This window comes from Oryza glaberrima, chromosome 2 (assembly GCF_000147395.1).
Source record: "Oryza glaberrima chromosome 2, OglaRS2, whole genome shotgun sequence".
Classification (NCBI taxonomy): Eukaryota; Viridiplantae; Streptophyta; class Magnoliopsida; order Poales; family Poaceae; genus Oryza; species Oryza glaberrima.
The window spans coordinates 4,815,943-4,836,008 of record NC_068327.1 but is presented as its reverse complement, the minus strand read 5'-3'; the positions used below and the strand labels follow the sequence as shown (position 1 = coordinate 4,836,008).

At 41.3% G+C, this 20,066-nt stretch overlaps 4 protein-coding genes across 5 annotated transcripts; 3 read left to right on the top strand and 1 right to left on the bottom strand.

Moving 5' to 3' along the window:
• Positions 1-2,465: 2,465 nt before the first annotated feature.
• On the top strand, positions 2,466-3,258 carry LOC127763669 (protein GLUTAMINE DUMPER 6-like). The gene has a single exon (XM_052288444.1). The coding sequence runs from the start codon at positions 2,575-2,577 to the stop codon at positions 3,019-3,021; it is 447 nt and encodes a 148-aa protein (XP_052144404.1). The 5' UTR covers positions 2,466-2,574; the 3' UTR covers positions 3,022-3,258.
• A 2,763-nt stretch (positions 3,259-6,021) lies between these two features.
• LOC127764820 (serine/threonine protein phosphatase 2A regulatory subunit B''beta-like) lies at positions 6,022-10,783 on the top strand. Of its 2 annotated transcripts, none has more exons than XM_052289744.1 (12): positions 6,022-6,132; positions 6,544-7,167; positions 7,300-7,405; positions 7,744-7,843; positions 7,931-8,036; positions 8,276-8,366; positions 8,458-8,599; positions 8,724-8,871; positions 8,956-9,065; positions 9,572-9,728; positions 9,815-9,940; positions 10,046-10,783. In XM_052289744.1, the coding sequence occupies exons 2-12, from the start codon at positions 6,730-6,732 to the stop codon at positions 10,184-10,186; spliced, it is 1,665 nt and encodes a 554-aa protein (XP_052145704.1). In that variant the 5' UTR covers positions 6,022-6,132; positions 6,544-6,729; the 3' UTR covers positions 10,187-10,783. The 2 variants fall into 2 exon arrangements, with proteins under 2 accessions (XP_052145704.1, XP_052145705.1); XM_052289745.1 differs by having other exon boundaries at positions 6,040-6,132; positions 6,547-7,167.
• Positions 10,784-14,131: 3,348 nt separating this feature from the next.
• Positions 14,132-15,401, top strand: LOC127764804 (basic leucine zipper 43-like). The gene has a single exon (XM_052289721.1). It carries the CDS (start codon positions 14,242-14,244, stop codon positions 14,755-14,757), a length of 516 nt encoding a protein of 171 aa, XP_052145681.1. The 5' UTR covers positions 14,132-14,241; the 3' UTR covers positions 14,758-15,401.
• A 117-nt stretch (positions 15,402-15,518) lies between these two features.
• On the bottom strand, positions 15,519-18,134 carry LOC127764803 (uncharacterized). Its single transcript, XM_052289720.1, has 2 exons — positions 17,013-18,134; positions 15,519-15,956 (listed from the first exon to the last, which is right to left on the bottom strand). Exons 1-2 carry the CDS (start codon positions 18,051-18,053, stop codon positions 15,873-15,875), a joined length of 1,125 nt encoding a protein of 374 aa, XP_052145680.1. The 5' UTR covers positions 18,054-18,134; the 3' UTR covers positions 15,519-15,872.
• Between the last annotated feature and the right edge of the window lie 1,932 nt (positions 18,135-20,066).

The following is a 20,066-nucleotide window of genomic DNA, read 5'->3' as shown; positions in this document are numbered from 1 at the left end:
TATATATAGAGACGAAAGATTTAACAGTAAATATTTTTTCTTGATTTGTTTATTTTTTGCGGCTTATCAGTCATACAACAGACGATCAATCTATTAATGTATATATATCGCAAGTAATTTTGTGATGGAGGATGCTAGCTAGCAATCTAGAAGAGTCAATTGTCGCAAGACAGTATGATATATACACACACATATATATATATATATATATATATATATATATATATATATATATATATATATATATATACACACACACTCTCTCTCTCTACGACACTAGTAAGATGCCCCGTACATTACAATGGACTCACACTAGCTATTAAAAAAGGCTAAGCTAGGAAGTGGATCTAGCATAAATCGATGATTTATTTATCTAGATACTTTTCCTTTTTATTGTTGTTTCTTTTTAGCAAATTTTTTGGTTTTTTAATGCGGAGCGCGCAATTAATATCAACTGTTTTTTTCTCTTTTTTTCTAGTATTTTTTAGTGTGTACACAGCAAGGTTTGCAATTTCGGTAGCCACCAAAATTTCAGTGCTAAATTCATAAATATTTGAAAAAAAAACTGATAATTTCGGGGGGAGATTTCAAACCATTGTGCATGATGGGAAGGGAGTCGGAAAGAGGACGACCATATAGGGTGTGTCTAGTTCACGTTAAAATTAAAAGTTTGATTGAAATTGGAATGATGTGACGGAAAAGTTGAAAGTTTGTGTATGTAGGAAAGTTTTGATGTGATAAAAAAGTTGAAAGTTTGAAGAAAAAATTGGGAACTAAACCAGACCATAGTAGAGAGAACAAAGTGTAGGTAGCTGCTAGCATATAGGAGTATGTAGGTGTGAGAGAATGCAAAAGGTTTTCATTCCTTACCAAACACACCTACATACGCTTTAATTTGTCCTCTCCCAATCACGTACGCGAAATTTCACTGCTGATAAAGCCACAGAACGAGGAAGAGACCTGATCAAAAGAAGTCTTACGATCGTTAAACTTTTGACTACTGGTATACTTAGCTACTAGATCAGGTCGAGGCTCTGCCTAATATTCTCTTTTGGAAGACCATTAGCTAGGGTTAAGTATATGGCATATATTAATATATATCATCGATCATTCGATCATCTATTGTCAGGGTTAATTAGTAGTGCCACTTTAACGACGAAGAGAGCTTAATTAGCTTGCTCTTATCCCTTTCGCAGTGCTTTCGGCTGATGAGCTTTGCATTGCTTGCTAATGCTGTTTGCTAGTGCGTGCTTGCATGTAACCCAGCTCCATCTTGGGAGATGCCGATAGTTGATGACGATCGTCTACGTGTGTGTGTCTGGAAAAAGATTTATTTTTCCTGACTTGACTTGCCTGCCTTGAAATATCACAGCTCTGATCTCTAGCTGCCTCTCTCTGTATATCCAGATGTGAATTATTGGATGCATTTTGCCTGAAACTACCTGTCTATTGTCCAGCAACGGAGCAGTTTTTAAGCTTTCACCGGATTGTTATTTGCTTCATATTTTAAAAATATATGTTTTTTATTGTGTTGCATAAACTACTTTTATTTAAAAATTGTCTGTTACGCTTATTTCTTGAAATATTTATATGTCCCATAGATAATTAATCCGCTCCAAATCAAATGGGTCCTTTGTGCTATCAAAATTGTTAATTAACTGATTTCCTCAAAGTACAATGATAAATTAAACCATGAAATTAATTAGCCAAGACCCACTGAATATATATAGCTAGCTGGATGTGATTTTAGAGAATATATATATATATATATATATATATATATATATATATATATATATATATATATATATATATATATATATATATATATATATATATATATATATATATATATATATATATACACACACACACAAATTACAAAGAGACAAAAGCAAGCTTCAAATTAGTATACCCAGCTGCCATACTATCCATGTATATAAGTAATTAACATAGTACAAATGTACAATTTTTTTAGGGAAGAGCAGGAGCTCTGCCAATTTCATTAAAGAAGAGAAAGCGAGAATACAAACAACCCCTATCAAGTTTTTTGATCTAGATCCCTTTGAAGAAAAACTAGGCACAATCCTATCCATATATGCACCCACAAGGCCAGAACAAATAAAGCCCTACAAAATCACACATCAAACCATATACAACCAGACTAGTTGCAAGCAAATCAGCTCCCTGATCCTCCACTCCCCTCAAAAAGCAAAACCACAAATCTCTCTTCCATACCAAATTAATTAAAACACCAAATCCATCTGATTAACCATCATCAGTCCAATTAACTAATCAACCAATCAAATCAAATCAAATTAAATTACTAGTGGCCACAAATTAATTAGAGATTAACCTGGGAGCAGCACAGCACAGCACACAGTTTAGCCCAGCCACAGTGTGATGACAGCGTGACCCACTCCCATGCATCCTCTTCCTCCTCCCCTATATAAACCAACCAGCTCAGCTCAGTAGCCTCACATCACACCACACTAGCTGATTAGCTTAAGCTTAGCTTAAGCTTAGCTGAGATTGATCAAGGCGAGAGGATTAATTTGGTTTAATTTCTTGCAAATGAGGCCGGCTGGAGCGGCTGACATGGCGATGGGCGGGATCGGCGGCGCGGCGGCGTCGACGTCGTCGGTGCCGGCGATGCCGGCGGCGGTGGCGCCGCCGCCGTTCTGGTCGACGCCGACGCCGTACCTGTTCATCGGGTTCGGGGTGGTGATGGCGCTCATCGCGGTGGCGCTCGCCGTGCTGCTGTGCACGCGGCGGAAGGACGGGGGGCGCGGCGTCGGCGGCGAGGAGGGCGGCGACGTCGTCGTCCCGCCGGGGATGATGTCGGTGCGCGTGCTGGCGCCGCTGGACAGGGAGGCGCCGCCCAGGGTGGTGGTCGTGATGGCCGGCGACGACTCGCCGTCGTTCCTCGCCAGCGCCACCCCGCTCGCCTTCGCCGCCGCCGCCGCCACCGGCGTGCCACTCGCGCCAGCACCAAAGGTGGTGGCCCCGCCGCAGCCGTAATACGTACGCCGGCGTCAAGAACGGCGCCGCCGTGTAGTGGCTCGCCGGCGCCGCCATGCGTGGATGTTTCAAGCTACATGTGATCAAGGAGCTAACGATTTTGTCAGAGTTTTCTCCTATTAATTTCGCGGCATATGAAGCAATGCTAATTGCTACCTGCAAATATATATGCTAATCTTGTAACATAATTTCCTGCTAATGAGAGGATGAATTACCGGATCTTAATTTTTTTTCTAATTAGCTACTGTTTTGTGAAGAATTAAGAGTGCTTAATTAACCAAATTTGGGGATTAACTTGGAGATTAATTAATGATTTATCATCGGTTAGTGATCAGTGATCTTGACAGTGACGCGTGGCATGCTTTGATTGGTTTCTTTCTCTTTTGCTTTATAAAGAGAATGAAATTAAAGCAATCTGCATGCTGTCGCGGCCTAGTGATGACTACCGAGTCACTGAGCACTATCTCGCCCCGTTCCCATCCGAAATTCCGAATCCCAATAAACTGGTTTTTTTTTTTTTGCAAGCAGCGCACAAAGTTTTTGCCAACCGTAGTTTCCATGAAATGGATCGGATCATATAATGTTGTGTTTGTATTGCTTTCATTAAGAAAAATGTTGTACTCTATTAAGCTCTTATTTAATTTACAAATTCTTAACTTTTGGATTAACTGCTCGTAGATTCATACTTCGACCACCACCTCTCTAAAGAGGCAGGTAATAAGTGCTCGATGGAGTTAGGGTTTGGGGTGATGGTTGTTATAGAGGTAGGGTGGAGAAGAGGGGGTTAGGGGTAGGAGGAAAAGAAATTGCTAGATCTGGAGGAGTCATGGTGTTGACTGATAATTGTTATCGGCGGTCAAAAGTGTTGTTGTTGCTAGAGTCACTGGTGAGTTTAAGCCGTTCAGCCAATGGTGTTATGGGCGAGTAAGGCTAAAACTAGTTAATTAGAAGGTTAGAGGAGACAACAATAAATCTGACGATGAGAGCCGACGAAGAGAGAAAGAATTAGGAAGCGAAGGAAAGAGATGGTGAGTGTAGACTGGAGAATTGATGGACATGAGAAGAACGACAGGGCGAGAAATGTTTACCTTTTCGATGGACCATCGAATCTCAACCCCCCCCCAGTACGATGTTTTTCTTGCCAAATTTTGCTCGAATTTACTGTTTCAAATTTGAATATCTTGTAAACCACTCAAAATTTTTCCTTGAAATATGCTTTCATCCATGTTGAAACCTCAAAATTTTATATATAGGTTTTGACCGATTTTCTTCGAAAAGATAAACACAAGTAGTCGAAGACAGTAAAGAAATGAAACCAGACATTAAAAAACCGATAAGCCATATAAGCATTACTTGTACATATGGGCAAGGTGGTATAGGACGGTAGTGGCAATGTGGATGTTTTTATTCGTGGGGTTTGTACAAGTCTGGGTGTTTGTTTGGATGGAAAGAGGAGATATAATGGTAGAAATTGAGATGATGTTTTGTAACAATTCCTTGATCAATACACAGACAGTAGAATACTCTCTAAGCTACCATGAGCCTATGAATAATTTTTCCTCTATTCGAAGAATAAGATCAGATTAAGGTTTTTTAATTAGTGGAACTGTTTGCAGGCTGGCATAGAAGTCAGAGGATATGTGTATATATTTATAGATATATATACTCCAAAAGTCCAAAGCTATTTTACAAACCATTTGCAAAGCGAATCGTTTGCTTTTGCTTAATCCAGAATACCAACAAAGAGCACTTCCCAATCCAATGTGCCCCTCGAACAAGATTCGATGTCCATCAGTCCATGAACAGTGTCAACAAGTTAAATTAAGCAGTAGTACATGCAATGCATGTACCATTTGTCGCCTATTAATTCTATATCCGGTAGTAATATCCACTCATCTTTATCCAAGTTAGGCCATATCTCTGCTCTGCATATGCACTTCTTAAACTGTTCAAAGGCAATGGTTAAGTATGATTATTCTTTTGTAGTGGGAGCTATTAGAGATGTGGAAATAATTTGTGGCATCATGCATATATGTATGTTTGTCTAATCTTAATCTGTATATTATATAGCTCACATCACCTGCCATCAACTTTTAAAAGCCAAAATATGCGTGCATCTTGGATAATAATCCTGTCAAAACCCAAAAGTAAGACATCTTGGGCCAAAGATTATGCAGGCCAATTAAGTCAAAAAAAATTGTAGGCCAATTGTTTACATCTGGGCAAGGTACTTATGGGCTTGGGCTGAAATCATTCTCACACTATTGTCAGCTAATACTGGCCATTTTTGCCTTCTCCACAAGACCATAACAAGTGAGGTGAGAGACCACGCTTCATTTCACAACAACAACAACAACAACAACAAAAAAACAAACAAACGTTCAGTTTCATAAGAGGTCTAACACGTAAATCCACTTATAAATCATTTCAATGGAGGTTTAAATGATTTATAAGCGGGTTTGTGGATCGGCCACTTGCATCCCTACCAATTTATCGATTAATCTTGATATGTGTGGCCCTCTATGCCTCTCATTCAAAATGCAAGAAAGGAAAAAAAATGCAGAATTAAGAATTTATATGTATGAAAATTCCTAAGAATTGAAAATATATGAATGAATAAAAGAAGCATTTGGATGCTTCACATGACCCCTTTTTTTTTCTTGAATTTTGGAGTAAAGCATCACATGAAAAGCTAGAGTGAGGCGTAATCTTAAATACTAAAATAAACTAGTAATATATCCGTGCTAACACAACGGTGATATTTAGTAAAAGGGGAATTCCTAACTAAAATTTGAACTTATACCTCAGTGTGTTATTTGTTATGTTGTATTACAAGCTGACGAGTTAATATGGATGCAATATGATGCCATGCATGGTGCGAGTTTGACGGTGGTGCTGAATCCTACTTCCTCTCCCATCCTTTCCCTTCCACCCATTTATCCCATCCTTCTCTCCATAGATCTACTCTATTTATGGTTGGGCTTGTGCCGTTGACGTACCTCTTCTTTCTCTCCCCATTTGTTTGATGAAAAGCTAGAGATTCAAAAGGCGTTGTCATAGCATCTCTAATTTCTCTACTGATGTACTTCGTCTGGATCAAGATTTGAATTGGTATGTCCTTTGATTTGTTGTTCATCTGATTCTAACAATGCATTTCATTTTATCGAAACGAGATTATTCCGAGGATCTCGTTAACTTTTTACTATATAAAACGTGAATTAAGAAGTACAATTATTGATCCGCCATAATATTTTGTCTGTTTAGTGGTAATGAATTATCAAAAACTTCGAGTCTATTTGGACTTAGTTACCATAGTTTTTCAAAGAATTGACTATGCACATCTCTATCCATGAGTTGCCCATACAAGAATTGAAAATTTTCATTGAAAAAGAAAAGGAAAAATCAAAGAGGCGAGATCTAGGAATCAAGAACCATCACATCTCGCTGCTTTAGTTTTTGACATCATGTGCATCTGTTGGCGATCCACCCTGCATCGCATATAAAGCCGTTGACCCCGTGCAGCAGCCCAGATGGACCGGATCGGACGGCTGGGATTGCGCCGAGATTCGTGAGGCCGCCGCGTTAAACCATCCGCGTCTCCCTCCCCACGTCGCGCCACGCGCCACGCCGAGCTCGCTCTCGCCGCGCCACGCCGCGCCGCGCGTTCGACCGGATCGGATCGGCGGCGAGGGAGAGGAGAGGGGAGGGATGGAGGCGGCGGATCTGAGCGCCGCGGCGGAGGCGCTGGCGCTGCAGGTGGACCTGCTGCAGCTGCCGCCTGAGATCCCGGCGCCCGGGGCGCCCGCGCTGAGCGTGGTGCTCGACCGGCTGTTCGCGCACTGGCTGACCCTCCCGGACACCGTCGCGCTGGTCGGGTGCCTGGTGCAGAAGGCGAAGGCGAGCGGCGGGGGCGGGGGCGGGGGCGGGGGCGGGGGCGGCGGCGCGGCGGGAGCCGCCGTCGGCCCCGGGTCCGCGATGCTGCCGTCGATGATGATGCAAGGGGGCGCCGCGGTGCCGCCGCTCTCGCCGAGGTCGCCGCGGCTCTCCAGGAGGCCCAGCGGCGTGGGCACCGGCGGCCAGTCCAACCGCTCCGCCTCCCCGCTCCGGCCGACCACCGCCCGCGCCGTCAAGGAAGTCATACCCCAGGTACGCGTCCTCGATCCCCATCGATCAAATCCACGCAACAATCTCTCGCCGATGGAATCGCCATTGCCGTTGTTGAAATGAGCCAATTCTAATTATTTCAAAATAAATGTTAATGTTGATTTTGATTGGCAGTTCTACTTTCAAGATGGGCGCCCACCCACATACGAGCTGAAGAAGCAATGCATAGCGATTGTTGATCAGCTCTTCGCTGGACACTCCAATGGTCTCCGGATTCAAGGTCTGCTCCAAATCCAATCTGAGACATTCTTTTCGTTCTAACCTTGATTCTTTTCGTTCTAACAATGGATTGATTCTTGGAATTGATCATAATTAAATAATTTAATGGTGTCTGGATGCTGGAGCTAGCATATCCTGATTTAGTCATTGGGTGTTTTCATCCGACCGTATTCGCTTTCATTTTCATAACATGTTCTGTTAATTATTTGTGATGTTGTATAGTCTTGTAGAAGACAAAAAAATGAATTTGTGCCAAGATGTCAACTATCTTGATCAGATCAGTTTGTGAGTGATGCTGTCAACTAATATTCTTTTCTGTCTCCTTTTGTTCTATAATAGAGTTTCGGCTAGTCACTAGGGAACTCTGCAAACTGCCATCATTCTTTACCACTGTTCTTTTTGGGAAGATTGATAAGGAAAACACAGGATTTGTCACAAGGTAGTTGACTACTTGGCTACTTGCACTAGTTTGCAGGGTGCAAAAAAAAAATCCGGTTAAATCCTGTTTTATGTTATTTGTTTTCAGGGATGCCTTCATCGATTTCTGGTTAAATAGCAATATGGTGACTATGGACGTTGCAACCCAAGTATTCATAATCTTAAAGCAAAAGAATCAAGATTTTCTCACAAAGGTATGCCTCATTCATCAAAATATAGGTCTATGGTAAAATATTTCAGAGATGGATTAATTCAGGAAATCAAGGTGTGGGCTTATACACCCCACTGCCTAGGTTTGAGTCCTGTTCAATTCGAAATTGGGTGCCTATTATTCTTATATATAACTAAATTTATACTGTGTCGCTCTTTGGTGTCCCGCACATATAGTTCATTGCTGATGTCCTTGTCTTACTATTGTTCCACAATAACTTAGGAGGATTTCAAACCAGTTCTTCGAGACCTTCTGGATAACCATCCTGGCCTGGAGTTCCTAAAGAGCACACCTGAATTTCAAGAAAGATATGGTAAACTATCAATGACATACTGAAATCATGCAACTGAAATATTAAATCCAATCTTGTATTTTTCTTCTACTTATACAGCATTGTTTGCCAGCTGAGACTGTCGTATATAGGATATTTTATTGCTTGAGTCGAATTGGAGGTGGCCATCTTACACTTAGGGAGCTAAAGCGTGGAAATCTGATTGATGCGCTGCGACATGCGGATGATGAAGAGGATATTAATAAAGTTTTAAAGTGAGTCATTAAAGCATTTGGTTTCACATTATCTTTGTTGCTTCTCTCCTCTCTTATAGTTGTTATTCTCTTTTTTTGGGGCTCTACAACAAGTGCGGCACTAAAGTTTCTCATTTTTGTATAGGTATTTCTCATATGAGCATTTTTATGTGATATATTGCAAGTTCTGGGAGCTGGACACAGACCATGATTTCTTCATTGATAAAGAAAATCTTATTAAGTATGGAAATCATGCATTGACATATAGGATTGTAGATAGAATTTTCTCAGAGGTTGGTATTATTTTTTTTCTAACCAACTTCAGATTAACTATAACATTGAGTTTGTTTTGACCAATTTGATTTGATATACAATAGGTTCCTAGGAAATTTACCAGCAAGGTTGAAGGGAAGATGGGATATGAAGATTTTGTTCATTTCATATTATCTGAAGAGGATAAGTCATCAGAACCAAGCCAGGAATATTGGTAGGTCACGTTGATTTTACTACTATTTGTTATTATTCCTTAACCGTGCGATGCTCAAACTTCAATTATTGTCACTAGTATTAGAGTGTTCATTTATCTGTCTCAGTTCCTGTTGTATATCACATAGGAACGGAATCTAAATTGTTTCAAGTTTATGCATCTTCTATGCTGTTTTGATTTTCAAGTTTATGCCCCTTATGTAAGCATCAGAAACATTTCTGTGCAACTTGGGCATGCTATTAGACCTCAGGCTAAAAAGTAGTCACAGGACAAACCCCCCAAAGTAACCTTCATCAAAAGAATCTTCATGTTCCTATGGTACTTGTTTCACTGCCAATTTAAGATGGCATACTTCTTATTAATGGTCCCTTCACCAAAGTTCCCTTCATGCTAATCATTCAAATGACAAATGAATGTCACTTCTCTTATTTGTCACTTCTTTTGAGCTTGAGTGTTGAATATTCTAACAATTTCTCTTATTTGTGCTGCACATAATCTCTCTTCAGGTTCAGATGTATAGATGTGGATGGCAATGGCATTCTCACACATAATGAACTACAGTTCTTTTTTGAGGAGCAATTTCATCGCATGGAATGCATGGCCCAGGAACCTGTACTGTTTGAAGACATCTTGTGTCAACTAATTGATATGATTGGACCTGAGGTAACCAAACATTTTTCTGTATTTATATTCTGTTACTAGGTTCTTAGGCTTTTTAAGCTGATATATTTAATTTGTTCTTGTTTCAGAATGAGACCTTTTTTACATTAAAAGACTTCCGAAGGTGCAAACTGTCTGGGCATTTCTTCAACATTCTCTTCAACCTGAACAAATTTATGGCCTTTGAAGCTAGAGATCCCTTCCTCATCCGCCAAGTAAGTCAATTGCCCACTCATATTCTGATAAAATTCAAACAATATTAGCAGATTATGTCATGCTGATAAGTGTTTATGATATATTATTACCTGATGCAACTGCAGATGCGTGAAGAGCCATCATTGACAGACTGGGATCGTTTTGCTCGGAGAGAGTATATAAGATTGGCCATGGAAGAAGATGGTGAAGATGCTTCAAACGCAAGTGGAGATGTTTGGGATGAGTCACTTGAATCTCCTTTCTAAATTGCAGAAGCTGAGGAATTTGGCAAGGCACATCAGAGCATTCACAGACATCCTTAATAATATCAAAATGAATCGAGCTGATGGTGAAATACTGAACAGCTATTTGATATCTCTACAGAATTTACAGTTGAGGCAACTGTACTCGTGTTGATACATCTAAAGTTTGAAATAGTTTGCCGTGGAGGGCCAATCCAAATCTAGAGACAAATACTTTGATCTAGTTGCCAGTTTCGGTTCTTGATGCCTGTGAGTTTGAACGGCAATTACATTCATGACATGGATCTGGCCTAGTTTTGCTGTTAAACCGAAGCGCAAATCTACATCTACTTGTGATATTCTGAAGTTATCATCCATAGTCAACTGACAAATAAGAAAGTGCATGGGTTCTGATTGAGGGATGGAATCATCGTATGTTCAACTGTACAGTGGCTGGAACCACAACTTTACTTTTTCTCATAGTGTTGATTAGATATATGTTTTCTTTTTCAATAAAGTCATCGAGAAGATCATTTACCTGTGAATTTTGTATCTATAATAGTTTGTAGTCGCAATGAACAATGAGTTATTATACAAGATTTATTGTTGCTTTTCTAATAAGTACGTGACAAACTGATGCTGAGAAATATAAATTATAATACGATCATTTTTTTTGTCTAATAAGATTCGATCAATTTTTGTGCTGCATGATGTACATGTGTTAAGAAAGATGGAACGACCAAACAACAAAACTATTCTGAATTATCTCAAGTAAATAATTTTGGACCAGGTTAATCTGTAATTTCTGTATGATATACGTATTTGCAACAATTTGATGGTGATACGCACATGACTACAGGAGATAAAAACAGTGGCTTGAGTGGCTGAACTTCTTGCTAATACCACATCAATGATTGCCTCATGGAGAAAGGTACAGAAAGAAAAGAGTATCCTTTTGCTCATCTTTTGAAGCAAAATGATAATAAATAATTAAGAGCAAAAGGAGGCATCTATCATTGAGTCATCTTTCCTACAACGGTGGAAAGAAGCAGAAGGAACACAAGATTGCAAAATTAAGCATATCCATGCTGCAGATAGAAGAATAATAGCATATCAAACTGCAGAAAAATCAGCATGTTAAATTGAAGAATTATTAAGCAGTAGTATCCTCTCATGGTTTACACACACGCACACACAAAATCAAAGATGAACTGAATTCTCATCAAGAGTTTACCCTGGATAGGACAAAGTTTCTATCTTAAAAAAAAAACAGAAAACACAAAAGCCTTGCATATGCCATTTCATTAAGATATCTAAAGTAACATCGACAAAATAGCAGGCCAAACCGCCAAAGGTTGATACAAATTGTAATCTGGAGTTGATACAAATCCCAAATAAGAATTCCTCTCGATTTAGAAAGAATGCCAAATAGCTGACTAGTATTTAGTTTCAAACTAACTACTACTAGTCAGCTATTAAGGGTTGATAATTGTAAGTAGTAATTGGGAATAAGCATCACTCCACAAAAGTAGAAGCAACCAAAGGTTGTGTATACTTCTTTATTGGAGTATATCCAAGATTCATTCCCTCAAAGTTAAGCCCTTACATTTCTTTTCTGAATTGTCTCTTTAGGAACAGTTAGTTGCTAATCATAGGGATTCTGATAGAGCATTGTGTCGCAATCATATTAGCAATACACATTCTGCTCTTTTTCTAGAATCCGTAAAACCATGCCTTGCAAATAATCACTCACAGATTCCAGCAACTCCAAGCTATTTTTGCATTGGAGTTCTTGTCTGGAGTTCTCAAGTTAGGAAGAAATCAAGAAACTAGCCAGCCAACTATTTAGATTTCTTTTCTTTTAAAAGTTGATAATTGAGTAGTAGTTGTGTATAAGCGTCCCTCCAGAAAAAAAGTAGCACCAATCAAAGGTTGTGTATACTGCTTTATAGTATATTCAAGGTTCATTGCCTCAAAGTTAGACCCTTACATTTCTTTTCTGAATTGCCTCTTTAGTCACACTTAGCTGCTAATCATAGGGATTCTGATACGATTTTGTCTCAATCCTATTGACAAAACACATTCCAATCCTTTTCTTGAACCAGTAAAACCATGCATTTTGCAAGGATCAATTCACAGATTCCAGCTAATTTGGCATTGGAGTTCTTGTTTGGTGCCACACAACTAACTAGATGTTCCCCATACGTGTTAAATGCCCAGTTTGAAATTGTAGTAAAGGCATAGGTTCATCTAAAGCCTAGGGCACTAAGGCACTAACTGTTGTGGTGATAAAGGTTGCTTAGACCACAAATCACATCCCTATCCTGTAATATCAATTGTATAATTGAATGATGGTTCTAATGGCTCATTGGCCTAGCCATTGACGTCATCAGAAAAGCTCTTCTGATCAACCCTTTGTTTGGGCTGAGGTACTGCAAAAATTGCAAAAGAGAAAAGGTGTCCTTGTCCATGCTAATAGTCTATAGTTTCCTCAAGCAAGATACTTAGCCTTGTAGGAGATGAACTTGCCGACTAGGACCTGACCAAACACTAGAAAAATTGCTTTCATTTTTTAGTGCTATTGAGAATTGCTTTCATTTTGAACAGAAAATGTCTTGAAGACACCAGATGATATGCAAATAAGATAGCAAAATTCAGTTTTTTTTAAAAAAAAATAGCAAATAAAAAAAGAGTATGCGTGCAAAACTGAGTCTGGACTTTAGACCATCAGCAGTGAGCATGATTCATAAGAAACTCTTGCCAGAGATGTAGGACATAACTCCATGTTCATGATAACAATAGAAAGGCTAAGGCTCAGAAAAAGCAATGGTCAAAAGGAGTCATCGTTAACAATCATCGACTTTTTAATGATAACAACATAAATTGATTGCTAATCAGTCACAAGAACATGAAATAGTTCTTCTACACACCAAAGCGATTTGGTACATTCTGATTAAACAATCATTGCCACTACTGATTGGTAAGTAAACAAAAGCTTTCAATAACATGAGAAGCCTAGTTGCCTAGTCCAAAACTAAAGTACTTCGTAATGCCACTGCAGAGTACAACATAAAATCATGTACACAAAGGACTGTTGAGTAATAGCACATTGGTATATTATTTATGAATTCCAGAAAGGTCACCATATCTACCTACTGTTTTAGGTAAAACTAGCTGTCAATGAATCTAAATAAACGATTGAAGATGAACAAGTAGCCAAAGACTATTCAAAGAAAGAGAAGAATTTACCAGTGTCTTGATCAAACAGTTTCCAAGCTATACGTAACATGCAGAGTGGAATGAACAATTGGAGTGCTGGCATAGGCCATGTTTAACATTTGCAGATTCACTGAAGATATTGTTGTCACATCTTGATATAAAAGGCTAGGAAGGTAATTGCTTTACTTGGTCACAAGAACCAATTTGGCCAGAGTGCCTAATGCATTACTCTATGTTTGAGCACACATTATTCACTATAACTGTGTAGCATTCAAGATGATATTTGACATATTAAGAATGAAAAAGAAAAGGAGAAACTTACATCTGATTGTGAACTTAGATGGTGTAAACAACTGGTGCAATTTCTAAATGAAGATTCAAATATCATGCCCTGTTCATATTTCCAAATCTTTCTCATCTCCCTTCTCTGGGTAAATTTCACATGCATTGCAATCGCCATTCCATAGGAAAAATGACGGCTATGAGCATTGCAGATTCTACCTGGAACAGAGAAAACAGTTGTTACTTTAGACAGAATTTCCACACAGAAAAGCATTTTTTCGAGAAAGCATACCTTTCTCTACGACGCCGACATGTTCGCAGCAATAACCTAATGCTATATCTCATAAATCAACATGATAATCTCAAACAGCCACAAAGATGCAAAGGCAAACTTGCTTACAACACAAGTAGGCCATTGTCTACAACTTTAGATGCTTTTCTGACAATTTAAAAGGAACACATCTCTGCTCAACCTTCCCCTCCATTCATTCAGAGCACCCAACTCCTTGAAACTAAAATCCACTGCCTCTTTCCTCCTCCACATTGCAAACCTTCCAAAATCCCCCTCCCTATCAAACATGCAGCATGATGCCATATCCAACATTGCATACCATCCTAGCATGGATTTCACAAGCTTTTTCCTGCCGCAAACCGACCCTTACTCGCATGATCTCAGTGCATTGCTGGACATGGCTGTGGTTGATCCATACATCAGCTGCAATGGCAGCAGCATCACCATGATTCCAGTGACTGAAGATGAAGCAAATGCTCAGCCGATGAACCATGGCAATGACGAGAGGAAGAAGAGAAGGCTGGTGTCAAACCGTGAGTCTGCAAGGAGGTCCCGGGTGAGGAAGCAGAGGCGCCTGGATGAGCTCTCATCTCAGGTTTCAGAGCTTCGAGACACCAACCAGAGGCTTCTTGTTGAGCTGAATCACATGATCTCCAAGCATGCTCGCATTGTCAGGGAGAATTCCCAGCTCAGAGAAGAAGCTTCTGACCTGCAGAGAAAGCTCAGTGAGATGGAAATGGAAGATGCTGAAGTAGCTGCTGCTGCTGCTGCTGCAGCACCACGAACATTAGAAGTAGCTTAATTAATTATTTAAGCTAGTTCTAATGTTCACTAATTAATTGCAGCATATCATGGCTAGTAGCCTTGGAGTGTTGCATACTGCATAGTTGTACTACTAATTAATTATAGGTGAATATTCTTTTTTTATTATTTTTATTTTTCCTTTGTGCAAAGAGAGCATATAGGTAGTTCGAGACTACTACCTTTGTATTTTGTACTAATATCGATTGAATTGAGAATGGCTGAATTCTCCTCCTCTAGATATGTCAAAAGAATATGACAAAAGAATTTAAAGATGCATGTCATTTCATTTGATAGCACCTTTTGACTGTTCGATTAAGAGCATGTCAATTGTCAATCAGTCCTAAACGCTACTACTACCACCTTTTGTTGGGCATTATTGCCCTGTACTTTATCCATGATTGCCAGTGTTACATCAATTTCAAATGGTAAGCATCGCTGATGATGTTTTTATGTACAGAGCACAGTTACATTTGGCAAGTGTTATAAGAGCACTTTCAGAAATCAAAAGATGCATACCAAAACTGTAATAAGACAGTTCTGCTCCCCCCTCAGAAATTGCAGGTCTGTGACCTCCAAAGAGAGGTAAAGAGTGGTAGAGAAGAGATTACAAAAACAATTTGTGACAATTAAACCCATCTAATGCGTCATAAAAACAATTAAACCCATCTCAATTTGTCAGACAGACAACTTGTCAGAGAGACAACATTTGGGGTAGCTATCACATGTCAGAAGCAATCTCCTGGGCGATCTGATAAAAGATTCAACAAATCCCAACCATTACAAATCATGCATTCGAAGGGGAAGTCTGTTTTCAGCTTCAGAAACAAGAAAAAGGAACTGTAGCTAATCAGATTAGTGCAAGAGCCTTAAAGATAACCGACAACTCATCATTCATACGAGCCGAAGAACGAGAAAATGAGTGGATCGAACTACTTAGTTTTGTACATTTACAGCATATCATAGGACAACAATATGCTGAGTGTTAGCCAAAATGTTGGATGCCGGTACAGTTTTCCTGCCAACATTCCAAGGGAGTTGGGGGGTCCCTCTACCTACGTCAGTTCAGTTTCTTGTCTTAGCTGCCTGATCATCATACCAAATACTGGGACCGCATCAAGATGAAGTTTTGTCAGGTCCATTTTCTACCACACATTCACTTGCGCCTTCAGCACCCATGGTTGCGCTGTCTCCACAGCCCTGTCAATGTAGGAGGCAATACATCACATTACAACACAGCAGTTTAATCGTACCATGTGCTTTACTAAATTTGAAAGATAAGACCGAGTAAAATGATAACATCGACAGAGACTGCCAACAACTATATCATTCCTGGAAAAGACAGGTGGTGACTGGTGTCAAACAAGCCTCCTAATTAGCATTGCTACCTGTTGTAAAAACAACAGACTAAGAATATGCCAGCAAGTTGGTCCCAAACGTTGGGTCAAGTGTGACCTATGCTGAAAAACAAAGGGCAAGCGCAATGTTTGCAAGGATGAAAATACTCAAGTTTAGTAAAATATAATGACTTTCACAGTGTTTCAATTTGGTCCCATAAATAGGTTCGATCAAGGGAAACCTATCATTAAAAATAAAGGTCCACAGTCCCCTGCAATGTTTGCAAGGGAGAGGTAAATTCTCAGATCAGGTTTAGTAAAATCCAATTGCTTTCACAACGGTTAATGAAATTAGCATTCGAACTGGTACATCAGTATACATGAACCAATCATGTCACCTGCCATTACAGCCTTACAGACACAATCAGAGAAGTTGCACAGGTCCTCACTGTTTGCTTTGGTTAAAATTAAGAACAGTGGTTTTCTGCTCATGCATTTTATCCTAAAGGCTTCTTCTATGACTTAATATGAGCTCTTAACTTCTGGTTTCCCTAAAGGCTTCCCATGCTTTCTCCAGTTCATAACTTAATATGTGGGCATGTTTAGCCAACAGAGCTTACAATTAAATATCCCTAATTGTTCATTCCTGAGTTTCAAAATTCAAATGTACATTTGGAATAAGCAAATAGACAGGCAATATCCAGCACACCAATAATTACATTAGCATTGAAATTTAGTCAAACCACTTAACTATAAATACTTTGCAGTTTCACTATTTTATATTGACCATTGAAGTCCAATTCGTTTTTTTAAAAGAGAGCAAATACAAATTTTTTAAAAAAATTATGAAGATGCATGCTGTAAGCCACCGCCATGAAAGTGCACCTAAGATCTTTTCCACTAAATGTCAACATCATACCTGTGCCGGTGCACCCTGATGCTCCACTGCTGCTAGAACAATCACGCGCCGAGCCATACGTTGTTCATAATCGTCATCTTCAGTGCGAACTTGGTGCCGGCAGACAGGGCAAGTGGTCCTGATAGCTAACCATGGCCAGATACAGTCCCCATGGAAGTAATGCTTGCACGGGAGCAAGGCGACGATCTGCCCCGACGCAAAACAGTCCTTGCACACGGCGCAGCCACGAGAGGCCTCCTCTTCACTGAGCGTCGCCTCCGGCAAGCTCTCCACCACCAATTGGGACGCACGCGAGGGCCGCATGCTCATGCCGGCACCGGCCTCCCTGACCTGTCCTCCTCCGAGTACCTCGACAAACTGGAAGTCATCGGAGTCAGTGTCATCGGCGTCCACCATCATCCGGAATCCCGCGGCGGTGCCACTGATGGCCCGCGGCGGCGGCCCGAACTCGAATCCATTCGGCATGATCCCCCTGCCATTGCCGGCCTCCTCCTCCTCCACCACCACCTCTTCCCGTACCTCATCGGCGCCCATCACCTCGTGGATGTCCTCGAGGATGCCCCCAATGGCCATCGCTGTGTCGAGATCGAAGGCGCTCACCATGAACCCATCTACGTCGCCGCCGCCGCCGATGCCGACGCCGTGGCCGTGGCCGAGGACCAGTAGCTCCTCCTCCTCCTCTTCGTCCTCGGAGAGGCGCATCGCGGACACGATCTGGTGGAGGGTAGCGGAGAGGTCGCCGTCGGAGTCGAGGGAGCGGGCTAGGGTTTGGGGGAGGGGATCGTCGTCGTGGGGGTCGCCCGTCTCGCGGGCGCCGGAGGATGACGCGTCGGAGAGGTCGCGGACGGAGAAACCGGAGACGCAGAACTCCTCCACGCCGCCGCCGCCGCCGAAGGGGCCGTCGCAGAACTCCTCCCAATCGTCGTCGACATCGGAGGCGCCGTAGCAGAGATCCTCGACGTCGAACGGCCCGTAGCAGAACTCATCGCCGTCGCCGTCGTCCCCGAAGAATGAGGAGTCGTCGCCGGCGAGCCCCGCCATGGGGATCGGGGCAGGCGTTTCTGTCTTCCGTTGGTTTTTTTTTTTTCCCTTGTCGCAACTCGCAAAGAGGAAGCGTGATTTCAAATGCCGCTTTCCCAGTCTGAAAGCGTATTTTGTTTCCTTCTTCATATAGCCCACCCGACGCCGTTTGATCTCCACGAAGATGTTAGGCCCTGGCCCATTATTGAACTTATCAAACTACGGGCGGAATAAGTTCACTTGCCATCCCTCATCTTTACGTCTAGTTTAACTTATATTCCTAAACCACGGTACCAGAAATCTTCACTCTCCATCTTAACAGAACCGTATAATTCAGGTCCTTTGACGATGGTATAGATGATGGTTTCACTGACGTAGCATCCTATATAGTAAAAAGAAATTAAAAGGCACATGGGGCCCACCTGTAAGTGACATACATCTTCCTCCTCTACTCCCTTTATCTTTTCCCTGCATCTGCATGTCGTAGCAGCAACCCTTCGCCCGCAAATCTACGTGTCAACTGTCAAGACAAGTTAACCAAATAACCATCCCTGAAATAAAACAGATAGCTCCTGAACAAAAAAGGAAGCCTTTTTAATTGTTGCAAGCCTGCAACCGGTGAACATGCTCACACACCGATCGCATGCTCGAATTCTCGGCAATCAACGAAACAACCCAGCAACAACATTAAAAACCAGAGCCTTTCTGATGAAAACTGAAGCAAAATTAATTGAAGGTGGCCTTGCTGTACTTAATGATCCAAGCCACATAGATCAAACTGAATTGGCTATGTGCTTCCGCTGAGCAAGGACAACAACACAAGGAGATAAGTGTTAATCTCCCTTCCTAATCCTTCCGATCCTGTTGCTATAAGTCGGTTAAGTGGTTATGGCAAGGAGGATGTCTATATGTACGCATGTTCTGTGATTATTCAATCTATCGCTTCAATAAGCAATATTTTCTAGTGGGGCGATTGGATTCGCCTGTCCTGAGCTAGAATTCCATGGTGCAACGTCGTCGCTGGTGTGGAAGCCACGGCAATGATGGACATATATACTTGGGTGCCCCGACGCGGTTTGCGTCTACAAGCTCGTCAAGGTCATCATATCGTTGTGCAGCCCCTGCCCCCCTGCTCCTAGCACAACATCTACCTCATCCATCTCCACACGAGCCGAGCCTCTGCGCGCTATCGCGCCCGTGAGCTCAGCCCCGCCCGATCCCTTCGTCTCGTGCACCGGCACCGCCTTCATGCGGGTTTGCTCGCATGCCAAGCCCCTCCGCGCGAGGCCTATCCCGGCGCGGCGTCCACCCGGCATGCCATCGGTCCCTCTGCTTCGTTGCTGTGGGATGTGGGTCGGGGATGGATGGATAGGCGAGGCGGCCAACAAGCTCAAGCATAGCCTCCATTACGGACACGCTTGAGTGAGATTGGGAAAGAGAGAGGAGTAGAGGAAGAAAATGTCTTGGGTCTCATATGTCTTTTTTCTGACTAGGATGCGCCCGCACCGTGGGACCTGATTTGAATGGCTTTGTCAAGATGGAGGATAAAGATTTCTGGTTTTGTGGTTTAAGGATGTTTGTTAAACTCGACATAAAGATGAGGGATAACAAATGGACTTATTGCAACAACGGGCCGTGTCGGCCCAACTAGGTGGCCCGGTTCAGCCGAGCGTTTTTTCCGTTTAGGGCTCATCTAGTTTTTTTTTTCAACAGAAATTTCACGGTTGACAGGAAAAGATCACAAAACTATATTTTCAACTATAGTTTCAAGTTACAATATAGGGTAAGGTTTCTTACGATAGAACATGCCCATCCTGTTTTAAGTTACATGGGCATTTATATTTACGACTGTATATTCTATCAGTGGTAGATGACGTAGTTGAAACTTCTTAATATAAAAGTGTTTGTGGCGATTTCATTACATCAATTTTAAGTTGTATACTTATATTTATACAGTTTTTCAAAGATGCTTATAAAGCTAGAGGATGTGCACATGTGTTCTTATGTGTGTCTCTCAAGTTACGTTGGTCTAGT